Source organism: Meriones unguiculatus, chromosome 8 (genome assembly GCF_030254825.1).
Source record: "Meriones unguiculatus strain TT.TT164.6M chromosome 8, Bangor_MerUng_6.1, whole genome shotgun sequence".
In the NCBI taxonomy this organism is placed as follows: domain Eukaryota; kingdom Metazoa; phylum Chordata; class Mammalia; order Rodentia; family Muridae; genus Meriones; species Meriones unguiculatus.
The window spans coordinates 71776039-71787962 of NC_083356.1; the positions used below are offsets into that span (position 1 = coordinate 71776039).

General features: G+C 42.2%; 1 protein-coding gene across 4 annotated transcripts in view; it reads left to right on the forward strand.

Moving 5' to 3' along the window:
• Setx (senataxin) overlaps positions 1 to 11924 on the forward strand; it is a 55376-nt gene extending 43452 nt beyond the window's left edge. For 3 of the 4 annotated variants that reach the window (XM_021642167.2, XM_060389782.1, XM_021642242.2), the window contains 6 exons: positions 787 to 879; positions 2853 to 3017; positions 3475 to 3639; positions 6228 to 6326; positions 6856 to 6943; positions 8953 to 11924. In XM_021642167.2, the coding sequence (XP_021497842.1) occupies positions 787 to 879; positions 2853 to 3017; positions 3475 to 3639; positions 6228 to 6326; positions 6856 to 6943; positions 8953 to 9678 (1336 nt within the window). In that variant the 3' untranslated portion in view covers positions 9679 to 11924. The remainder of the gene's footprint in view (positions 1 to 786; positions 880 to 2852; positions 3018 to 3474; positions 3640 to 6227; positions 6327 to 6855; positions 6944 to 8952) is intronic. The other variant, XM_021642318.2, reaches the window with a different exon arrangement.

Consider the following 11924-nt stretch of genomic DNA (forward strand, 5'->3'; position numbering starts at 1 on the left):
AAAGCCTTAGCATAAAAAGCATGAATCATGCTAGCTGTGTTAGCTGATGCAGGTGACCCTGTTACTTTGGATGCAGAAGCAAGAAGATTAAGAGTTAAGAGCCCAGCCAAGGCTACAGGAAAAGACCCTTTTGGGGTAAAGGGTAGGGGAATTACCTTACATCGTCAACTTAAAATGGTATTTCTCTAATTATAAGTGCTATATTGACTATATCAAATGCAGATAAATTGAAAAAGGAGGGTTCAGGGCAGTGGTGGCATAGGCTTTTAATCCTAGCACTTGGAAGACAGAGGCAGGTGAATATCAGTTTGAAGCCAGGCTGGTCTACAAAGTGAGTTCCAGGACAGCCATCCAGGACTACAGAGAAAGCTCTCTAGAAAAAGGAAAAAAAAGGGGGGGGGGGGGGTGGGGAAAGGAAAGGAAAAAAGAGACAAGTGCAGTCATTGGTAACTTCTTGGCTTTCTTTGTATTGGTGGTTCTGGGGATTAAAGCCAGGCTTTTAGCCATGTTTGTGCATTTGCTTTCCCTGGAGGCTGCACCATGTTTCCTTAGCCCTTTATGTATATCTTCTGTACTATGTTATGAGCTATTCTTGAGTTATAGTTGTGTAGATCATCTTCCTTGGTACTAGAATGGAAATGAAATCAGTTTAAAATTTTCACTGCTATACATCTGTAAAAGAAGACTTCTTAATCCCTTAACTTTCTCCTGGTTCTGAAAAACAGAAGATAATCATAAAATGAGTGTTTTAGAGCATATTTTCTGAATATGGTTGCTTTTCTATAGATTGACTGAATCCATTCGATGTTCATCAGATTGGCCATTTCAGCCCTACCTTGTGTTTGATGTTGGAGATGGTTCAGAACAACGGGATAATGAGTATGTTTTTTTCTTTATTCTCCAGTCTCTCCAGTACCAGGGCACTGTCATTTTCACTGTTTGCATTGATAGCTTCCCCTTTTCTGCATACTAGGTCATAGCAGTTCGAGACCCCATGGTAAGATGATTATGGTCTCATTGGAAAGCAGGCATTAATAATCTAGTCATTGAGATGAGTGACTATTCCAGGTGTAGGTTAAGTGCAGTGAAAAGATCCAGCTGAATGAATGGGTGTTAACGGAGTAGACAGAAGCCTAGTAGGACCGTTTTTTAAAGATTTTGAGTTGTGAGGGAATATGTTAGGTACCTATGAAATGACAGCAAACGTAGGGGTTTTAGTATATTGCCAGGTAGAAAATATATCAGCGGAGCCAAGGATTACTCTGAATAGAGGAGTTAACAGTCTGGAGGTAATGTTCATGAGAATGTGGGGAAATACGAATAAAGAAAAAAACCAAACAAACAGATTCTAAGATCAGAAGAGGAAATGGGGCAAACATTCCTTGAAGGAGTGAAAAATACAGAGTTTATTGTAGGATTGCAATGCCATAGGGATTGCAATTGAAAGGTTCATGTGGCATCTTCAGAAGTAGAGCAGAGGATGAAGAGCTGAGCCCCAGGTACATTACAGGACCAGAAGACAAGGAACCTTAATGGAATCTTTTTTTTTTTTTTTAAAGATTTCTTTATTTATTATGTATACAGTATTCTGCCTGAATGTATGTGTGCAAGCCAGAAGAGGGTACCAAATCTCATTGTAGATGGTTGTGAGCCACCATGTGGTTGCCGGGAATTGAACTCAGGACCTCTGGAAGAGCAACCAGTGCTCTTAACCTCTGAGCCATCTCTCCAGCCCCCTTAATGGAATCTTAACCTGAGGAATAACCAAGGGCTAGGAGAGGGAGTGAACCTCAGTTTAGAGTGGCTGATGGCATGTCAGTAGTTACTGGATATTTAAGACTCAGGAGAACAAGGTTGATGTGGGTTGAATCTAGTTTGAGAATGACAGGACACAGGTACTTGGAGTTTGTTTGGGCTTCGGAGTATAGGATATAGAGCCAGCAAGGAGGACATTGGCAGGATGAGATGGCTTTTATGCTGTTCAGCACTGCTGGGCCATGTTGTTTGTGTTTAGCTGTTTGGGTGTTATCGATTTAGGTGTGTGGTTCATTGGTTCAAACTCCCTTTTTTTACAATCACTTCCTGGATTGGACAGTTGTTTGTAGTTACTCATGTTATAAATGAATGAAAATCCCAACTATTCTATTTTACCAATAAGACCCAGGAGCCAGATGCTGGGGTGAAAACCTGCTGGCTGAGAAAAGCAGAGAAAGCACCCAGCTGACCTTCCTTCTCAGCTCACATCTGGATGGAAAAGGCCCAAAAGGCTGTCACTAGCTCAGGTGACAGCCCAGGAGGAAAAGCCCAAAAAACCAAAGGCCAGAGACTCGCTAGATCAAAGCTCAAAAAGCTGGAGAGCTGAAGAGCTAAAGCTAAAGGGCTGAGCCAAAGCTGTTCTACTTCTCCATGCTGTCTTAAATACCCTCAACTCAAAGTCCCTCCTTCTCTTTAATCCCTGTCATCTGGTTTCTTGTTCCAACTCTTGACCTAGGGTTAACTTATTAAATCCTGTGTACAGAAAGCTCTTGGATTAAAAGTGTGTGATAGGGATGGCTAAACCTCACCATAGTCACCCGTTTACAGTAAACAAAGTTTGGATTAAAGCTGTGTGATAGGGTTCAACCTCACCAAACAAAAAACAGGGTTTTACAATTCACAGTTTCGGGGGTTCAAAATGGGATCAGATATCCTGCAACATATTCATGTATATGAATAATCCCTATTATATCTTCTTGACACTGCTGCCTGACTAGAGAGGAAAACACCTATTTATGTGCTCTTTACTGTAATGGAAAACTAAATAGAACTGCTATGAGATTTGATACATTGTCTTCTTTTTCCATCTTATTTAGCTCATATATAAATGTTCAAGAAATAAAGTTGGTGATGGAAATAATTAAACTTATTAAAGAGAAAAGAAAGGATATTTCCTTCCGAAATATTGGCATAATAACCCATTACAAGGCTCAGAAGATGATGATCCAGAAGGATTTGGAGAAAGAATTTGATACAAAAGGGTGATGTATTTTTACATGTATTTCTGTTGTTTAGGTTGAATTAGTTTTTTTCCTTAACAGTACCAGGGGTAAGTCAGGGCAGTCTTGTACATTAGACAAATGCTGTAGGCATCTTTATTACCCAATCGTTTTATTATTTTCGTAAACATGTCAGTAAGTTTCACAGGTTGTCATTGAACTTGGTATCCTCCTGCCTCAGCTCCCTCTGTACTTGGAATTACAGTGCCACCAGGCCCTGCTAAGATTGTGTTTTTATCTCCTAACCTCTACAATAAAGTCAAAGATTAAAATCTGGAAGTCACTGTCAGGTGTGTGTTAAGAAACATGTAATTCCAGCACTTGGGAAGGTGGAGGCAGGATGACCAGGCAGGGTCATCCTTGGTATCATAGTTTCTTTTCCCATTACTGTGACAAAATACTGTGACAAAAGCATTAAAGGGCTTATTTCACCTCACAGTTTATTACAGCCCATCATGATGGGGGAATCAAAGCAGCAAGACCCTGAAGCATCCCATCAGAAGAAGAAGAGCAGTGAATGCATGCATGTTAACGATGAGCAAGATTTCTGCGCTCTTACACAGTCCGGGATCTCCTGCCCAGAGAATGGTGTCACCCACACTGGGTGGGTCTTTCCAACTCAACTAACACCATCAATAGATAATTCCCCGAAGACATGCCCTCAGCCCCTCTCTTAGGCTATCATAACTTTTACCAACCTGATTATTAACACTAGTCATCATAATCTGCTACATAGTGAGTTCAAGGCTAACCTGGGCTGCATGAGACCTGTCTCAACAAAGAAAACAGTGTGAAGAGAGGGCTCAGTGGCTACTAGCACTTGGTATGCAATCATGAGGATCAGAGTTCAGATCCTAGCACTTAGACAATAATCTGAGAGTCCAGTACACTTTCCTGTAACCTCAGCTCAGAAGCAGGCAGAGACAGGTTTGCTGGGGTTTGCTGGTTTCTAGCCTGTCTAGAAAGCATGTGCCCCAGGTTCAGGGAAAGGCTGTCTCAAAGACTAAGCAGTGATAGAAGGCAGTGATAGAGGGAGCAAAGGCTCCCTCTTGTGGCCTTTGCTCATGTGCGCACATGCACTGTTATCAGAGACACACACAAAAATGTTAAAATACCAAAATAACATTTTAAGTTTCTTAATCTAGAAGCATACAAAACTGACCTTAGGAAAAATAAACATTTGAAGAAACTATATATACAGCACATAGAGGTACTAACCTAAACCCCTCAATTATGAGAGATGGGTTACAGCTGACTGCTGAGCTCCCCCAACTATTAATGAACCAGCTGTGCACCTGTAATCCTTGCACTCGGGACTCGAAGCAGGAGGAGCTAGAGTTTCAGACCGGCCTGGGCTACATAGAAAATAGCCTATCTGAAAACAGCAACAGAAAACCCAGTAATACTTGGGACTTTACAAAAGCATGAGAACATTTTCTTTTTTAAACTTGTGTAAGCCAAGCACACCACAGTGTGCATGTGCTCAGAGAACTCAGGACATCGGGCTTGGTGGCAAGCTACCTTATGTGATAAACCATGCTGTCAGCTCCATGATCACTGTAATTCATTTTATGACACCAAGCCAGAGGAGGTGTTAGAAGAGCCACAGGGCTGATAACTACTCATGATTACAGATGTGAGGATGCTAATTAGCAGTGGCAGACTGAATTCTGTGCACATTAAAGGGAATTGAAAACCAAGTGAAATTTATCCCAGAGTACAGTGTTGGCTCAGCAGATCAATGGAATAAGAGAAGGAAGCAGGATATGGCAGCTGGAACTTCCATACTTAAGAAGGCAAGGCAGGGTAATCATGAGCTTAAGGCCAACCTGAGTTACGATTGGAGACTGTGTCTCAAAGAACAAACAGATTGAGAAGATGACCCACAGGCCATAGCCAACAGATGACAGAAAAGGAACTCAACAAGACCTATCATCTTTCACAGTTGGAAACACTATTAAGAGCACAGAGAAAATTCTATAGCTTGATTAAAAGGTATCTGTAGAAAGCGCTAGCTAGCATTGCTCCATGATGGTTCAATAGTCTTTTTCCGTAGACCCATGAAGGATGTTTGTTCTTAATACTTCTGCTGTCCATTGCAGTAGAGGGTCTAGCCAAAGGAAGAGTTTTTCTTGTGTAGGTTTATAAATAATTCAGCATGGTTATATTTATAGGTTCACTAATGAAGCTACACAAAGAAACCCTTATGGTTAACAAACAAGTTTAAGAGACTCGTAGAATAGAAGATCAATATATTAAAAACTGTTGTCAGTGAGTTGTCTGCTCAGGAAGTAAAAACATTCTATTTATAATGGCACCAAAAATAATAAAGTACGTAGGAGTAAATAAAACCAACAAAGTAGTATACGATGCATCCACTGAAAGCTTCGAAGCGTGCTATGAGAAAAAGAAAAGCCAGAACATGGAAAGAAGTGTGTGGATAAGAAGACTCGGTTCCAGGGCCTGGGGAGATGGTTTAGTGGTTAGGAGCCCTTGCAGCTCTCCCAGAAGACTTGGGTTCAATTCCCAGCACCCACATGGTAATTCACAACTGTCTGTAACTCCAGTTCTTGGAACCCAAAGCCCTTTTCTGGCCTCTGCATGTTTGTGGCGCACAGACATACATGCTCAGGCATGTGTGTGGAAGCAACCTCAAGTGGTGTGAAAACAAAATTCAGTCTCCTTGACAAAGCTTCCCAAAGAAGAATGGCGCGTTCTCTGCCATGAGTCAAGCTGATGAAATCATAGAAGAATCCAAAAGGCCTAAGGAAACATATATATAAATATGGACAGCCTCGGGAGAAGATGGTTTCTTACAAACTTGATAAACACTAAGAATTGTGTTTCAGAAAATTCTATGACGAAAATGGAAAAAGGATGTTGTGCTGACCTGCTGACCTCAGAATGTTATTTGGAAGGACTGTCCCATCTGGACTATATAATGAACCTTTTTTTTTTTTTTTTTTTTTTGGGTTTTCAAGACAGGGTTTCTCTGTAACACTGGCTGTCCTGGAACCTCAGGAGACCAGTCTAGCCTCAAGGTCAAAGAGCTCCACCTGCCTCTACCTCCTGAGTGCTGGGATTAAAGGTGTGCGCCACCACCCAGCTTCACAGTGAAGAGTTTTAAATACTGCTGCGTACATGAATTTCATAATTCTACATTTTTAGTAAACCTCTGCCTTTTATAAATAGACCTGCAGAAGTGGATACGGTGGATGCCTTCCAGGGCCGGCAGAAAGACTGTATCATCGTTACCTGTGTAAGGGCGAGTTCTGTACAAGGCTCAATTGGGTAAGTAGCTCACATTGCCTTGTCGCTTGCTGAGAATCCTCTTGTCATCCAGATCCACAGACACTACTCTTAGAAAGCCTTATCTATCAAATAAATAGTTGATTCAGTGCCTTCCATTTTAAAACAGTCGTTCTCCACCTGTGGGTCGTGACTCCTGGGGTTGTTGGATGACCTTTTCAACAGGGATATCAAATGTCCATCATGTCAGTTCATTTATATTACAATTCATAACAGTAGCAAAATTACAGTTATTAAATAACAACAAAAATAATTTTATGTTTGGGGGTCATCACAACATGAGAAACTACTAATGGGTTGCAACATTAGGAAGGTTGAGAACCACTGGCTTAAACAAGTTTAATAGGCAGAAGGCTCATTAGTAAAATGCTTACCATACAAGCATAAGGACTTGAGAGTGACTATCCAATACCCATGTAAAAAGCCATGTGTATATTTAACCCCCAGCATCTGGGCCAGGGATAGGCACATCCTGGAAGCAGACAGAAGTAACTTTCTTGTTGTTGCATAGATTCCTGGCAAGTTTGCAGAGATTGAATGTCACCATTACACGAGCCAAGTACAGCCTCTTTATCCTTGGACATTTGAGGACTCTGATGGTAGGTACACTCTGTGGGTGCTACAGGGGATTACAAATTTATCCATTGTTTTCTGTTACAGGTTTGTGGGGTTTTGGTTGTTTTTTTTTTTTTTTTGTTTGTTTGTTTGTTTTTTTTCTCCATCAAAATGGAAACCATTTCTTGGTTAAAAAATAAAGGTTGTTAGGTCTTTCCGCAACTTGGCTGTGAGCTTTTATGTACACACAAACCATCTTTCTCAGCTCAAAGCTCAGGTTTGTATGACCTATCTAAATCCTGGTGTGCGTCAGTAAATCCACATACAAAGTGCTGGGACAGAGCTTAGCAAACAGGGTTGTGGATGTGTGAGCAGCTTCTTCAAAGAGAGGGCAGGGGACTTGCAACTGCCTTTTTTTGGGCATGTGGGTTGGGTCACAAGGTCTGCTGTAGAGTCGTTCTGCTTGAAGGGTTCTTGAAACATAACACTCTACTTTTTAGTGTGGACAGTGTGAGTGAAGCCAGTGGCAGACAACTGGGTAGTATGTGCTTGCTGCTCAGCTCATCTAGGGTTACAATGTATCGGTGCCTCCGAAGTTTTGATTGTGAGCGTTATTCTTTAACTCCTGCGCTCTCATGCGGGCGTAGTAACTTTTTGGTGCTTTTAAAAGTGGTGGTTATCTGAGGAGAGGAGCCAGCTCAGATTGTTTTTCTTCCCTCTTTTGTTAATAGTAGCCAAGAGCATTCAGATATGTCTCCTACCTAAATCTTAACTAGATCTTTGGTCTTCGGCTTGTGTTGTTTTTGTACCCTTTATATGTATATGTAAAAGCCATATACCATTGTTTAATGTCCCTTTTTAAGTTGATAAGGAAAAACAAAATTTTATCATGAATATTAAAAGATTGTTTCTAACATTAAAAATATTGACATTTTAAAATGAAGTCTTGGGGGCTGGAGACATGGCTCAGTGGCTAAAAACATTTGCTGTCTTTCTAGAGGACAGGGATTTTGATTCTCAGCACCCATTTTGGATGGCCAGCTCCAGGCATTCTAGTGCCCTCTTTGGGCCTCTGTAGGCACCTGCACTGACTTAATACAAACAAACATACAGGACACAGAAATATATGATGAACCCTTAATGGTGGGCTAGAGACAGCTCAGTGGTATAACACATGCCCAGCAGGTGTAAGGACTTAAGGTGTAAGTCCATCCCCAGCAGCATGTGCACAACATAAGCAAGAGAAGAGTAAAATAATAGAATGATTTAGGGTCTGGAGAGGTGCTCAGGGGTTAAGATTAAGCATTGGCTGCTCTTATAGAGGACCTAAGTTTGGTTCCTGCCACTCAGGTTTAGCTCACAACCTCCTGTAACTTCAGTTCCAGAGGATCTGACATCAGGTCTCTGTGCATATCAGGCATACAAGTGATGCATGTACATACATGTAGTCAAACCCATACACAAATTTTTAAAAATTTAAATGACAGAAATTGGGAGAATATCTTTGTTATTCTCCCTCAATAGATTAAAATGTGTTAGTCCTTTGGGGCTTGGGAGACCTTTGGTAAGCCAGTAAATGCTGTGGTCAGAAACTTGCCTTCTAAAATCAAGTCTTAACTGTTAAAAATGTCAGCCATGGCTAGGGGCAGGTGGCGGTGTAGATGAGCAGGGTGCAGAGGAGCCTTGTGAAGCAGTGGGAAATTACATGCTTGCTGCAGCAATGCAGTCACGGTGCACTTACGATTGGTGCAGCAGCAGGGTGAGTTTTAATTAACACAAATTGAAACGGCTTGGCAGAGTTAGGAACAGCTAGTGCAGATCTGCAGGGTGGCATCTTACTGTGTTGCAAGGATGGCAGTGATTCAAGTGGAGTTTCCTTAACAGCTGTCATCAGCCCTAGCTTTAGTAATGTTCCATTATCGCTGTGTGTTTGAACTTCTCTGACCTTGTCTTCTGAGTAGTGAGTGTTTAAGAGTGTATTCGTCTGGAAGTTGGGCCCCCATGCTTCATGAGTGTCTCTGTAGGGTGTGATTACTTCTCTCCTTTGTTGCAGGAGAACGAACATTGGTATGAACTCATTCAGGATGCTCAGAAGCGTGGGGCCATTATTAAGACCTGTGGCCCAAACTATAAACGTGATGCAATGAAGATTCTGAAACTGAAGCCTGTGCTACAGAGGAGTGTAACCCATCCCCCAGCCACTGCCCCAGAGGCACCCAGACCTCAGGGTGGCTTGCCCAGTGGCAGGCTAGACAGTGGACTTACCACGACATCTTTTGCTGCTTCTCTGTACCACACACCTTCTGATGCTATTACTTCAAAGGAATCTGAAAGGCCACCTTTCCAAGAACGACTTCGAGATCCACGACTATTTAGGAGATTGGATGCTGAAGCCAAGGGAACATTCCTGAAGGATGCACAGCCTGTGAGCTCCCAGCTCCCTGGGCTAGTCCATCTCCTGGGACAGTCTGGCTTTCCTGTGATTTTCCAGGACCTAAGTTTTGTTGTACCACCGTCCACTGCCATTGTTGCTCCTCTGGGCAGCCACAGGTCTCCTATGCAGGCTCAGTCACCACCTGCTCACCTTGCTGCTGCTTCCACAAGTAAGAGGAATTTTAGTCACCCAGATGCTGAGCTCAGGCATAGAAGAGCACCTAGAGCTTTCAGTGAAGAGGAAAGGCATGGCTCTGTGACTCAGCACATGCTGAGAAATGCTAACTGGGACAGGAGGGACCCGGAGCAGGGTGACAGCAGTGCCAAGAAGAGACGCTTTCTCTAGTAGTGCCCGAGGATGAGACTGTCATCCACAGGCCTGCTAGGAACAGCATACAATAGCTGGGTTTTGTTTTTGTTTACCTTGAAGAGTCTGTGTTAAAGAGTGGACATACCTGCTAACCCTTGGACTGTTGGTCTTCCTCAGTACTTTTTGCCAGTTGTAGATACTTGGAGAGGGCATTTGAATGCCTGTGATGTTCTTGGAGTCAGAAATTCAAAATGTTGGGAGCTTTTGTTCTGTAGAAAAGGTCAGATCAGAGTGGGGGCTCTAAAGGTTAAACTGTGAATCTGTATAGCAAATATGAAATCCTTTTAAAATGTAAATGGGTAGACCACATTTCCTTTCTATGCCCAAAAACATTAGTGGTCAACAGAACAGACTTCATATTTAAAGAGAGAGAGAACAAGTCCTTTCAACCATTGTGTGGTAGAAGTTTCTTTAACAGCCTTAGTACTGGGAATTGGTACCAGTGGCCACTGTCTCAAGCTGGGGTCTCCTGGGCCTTCAGAAGGCACCATGTTGGGAGCTGTTGAGCTGGTGGGCAAGGCAGCTTGACACAAGGTATTACTGTGACAAGTTCATTTACCCATGTTAGTGTATATGACTTAGTTTTCTGGCTAAATATCTTTCCCTTCTCAAAATGGAAGAACAATTCTTGAGCTGCCATTCATATATATGTTTGCAGTGTTTTGTGAGGTTGGTGTAACTTGTGAGTTGTGGACATAGTTACCAAATGAAGGGTTTGTGCTGGCCTGGCCTGGCCTGTCACTTTAGGTTGCTTGTGAAGGCTTGAGGATTGCCAGGGAAATTTAAAAAGTGGATGCATTTCAAGGGATTCCATGGGAGGATAGCAAATGAAATGCTGTGTTGAGTCCCTGGGGACTGTGGCCTCCCTCAGACAGTGTGTGTGTTTGTGAGAGAAAAGCAGGGGAGGACTAGAAACCAGGACAGGAGTGCTGCCTTCCTGGTCTCCAACCCTCCATGGAGAAGAGTGTGTGAATGTGGGGTCCTGGTGTCCATACAGTTGGGGCAGGAAGACCTCCCTGAAAATTAATGTTCACTCTTTGGAATTTTTATTTTTATTTTTGTCATCTATTCTTAAAAGGGTTTGTGTTAGAAATTCTGCTGAAGCAGGTTTTATTTGTTAAGAGCTTTGAAAAAACAGTGTGCATTTTGCCAAGTTTCAACACAGTCTCCTAATCTGTGTCTTTCTGCTGGTGCACAGAACTCTACTGTCTGTAAACACTTGTGAAGCGAGGGCATAGGCTTTAACCTCCTGCCTGTTTCCAGCCAGGTGGGAAGTAAATCCTGCTCTGGCTAGGGCAAGGGTTCAGTAAGCCATTGAAAGAAAACCTCACTGTCCACTTGAAATTTTCTTTCTTGGTGTCTTTGGGAAGTGCTCAGTTTAGCAGGGACTTGTGATTTAAGGCGAAAAGTCTGCTTCTGAGGAGGCATAACAAAACGGCAATAGCCGGGACATTTCGAGCTCTGCTCACATTACCACATAGATTAAGAAACAAGTTTTTTTTGAAAGAAGCTTTTCCAAAACATGTAGTTGACCACCATCAGTGAGTGTGTCATAGGACTCTGTTCATCTGCTGGCTCACTGCTAACCACATCAGAGCATATGAGATTAGCAGGACAGTACACTGTGTTTACTTTGAGAGTTAGAGGCTGCTGGGTCTAGATTCTGGCCAGGGGCCAGGGTATCCTTTCCATCGAGCAAGACTTGCCTTAGAAGTGTCTCTCAGATCTGAAACCTTCCTTCCTCCAGTTGGTAAAGGTATTTGCGGAAAGTGCTTGACATGTTTGCATCTCGGGTGTCTTTTCCTGAAAGCACCATCAGGAGCAGTTAATGCTGGCCAGGCGAAAAGTTTGCTTTGTCCTTGCTTTGGTTAAAAGAAGGTGCCGTGACTACTTTCAAAATGTTATTTCAAGGTGAATGTGTTATACCTGTCTTATTTTGCTTCTCTTTGGTTTATCATACAATTTGTTCAGTTATGTTTTTGTGAATTATCATAAGCAAATTGGAACAAGAACATGTGAATGTCCTCCTGTAAATGTGTTTTATAACAAGAGTGTACTAAACTATTTTCTAAAATTACATGTGCATTTTGGGAATCTTTCTGTAGCTTTGTGTTTTGTATGCTCTGGATTCATAACTGGATTTTGGCAAATAATAAACCTGTTATCTTTGTTAAAATCTAAAATTTAAGAGAAAATGGCAGAATTAAAACCAAGAAAATGGA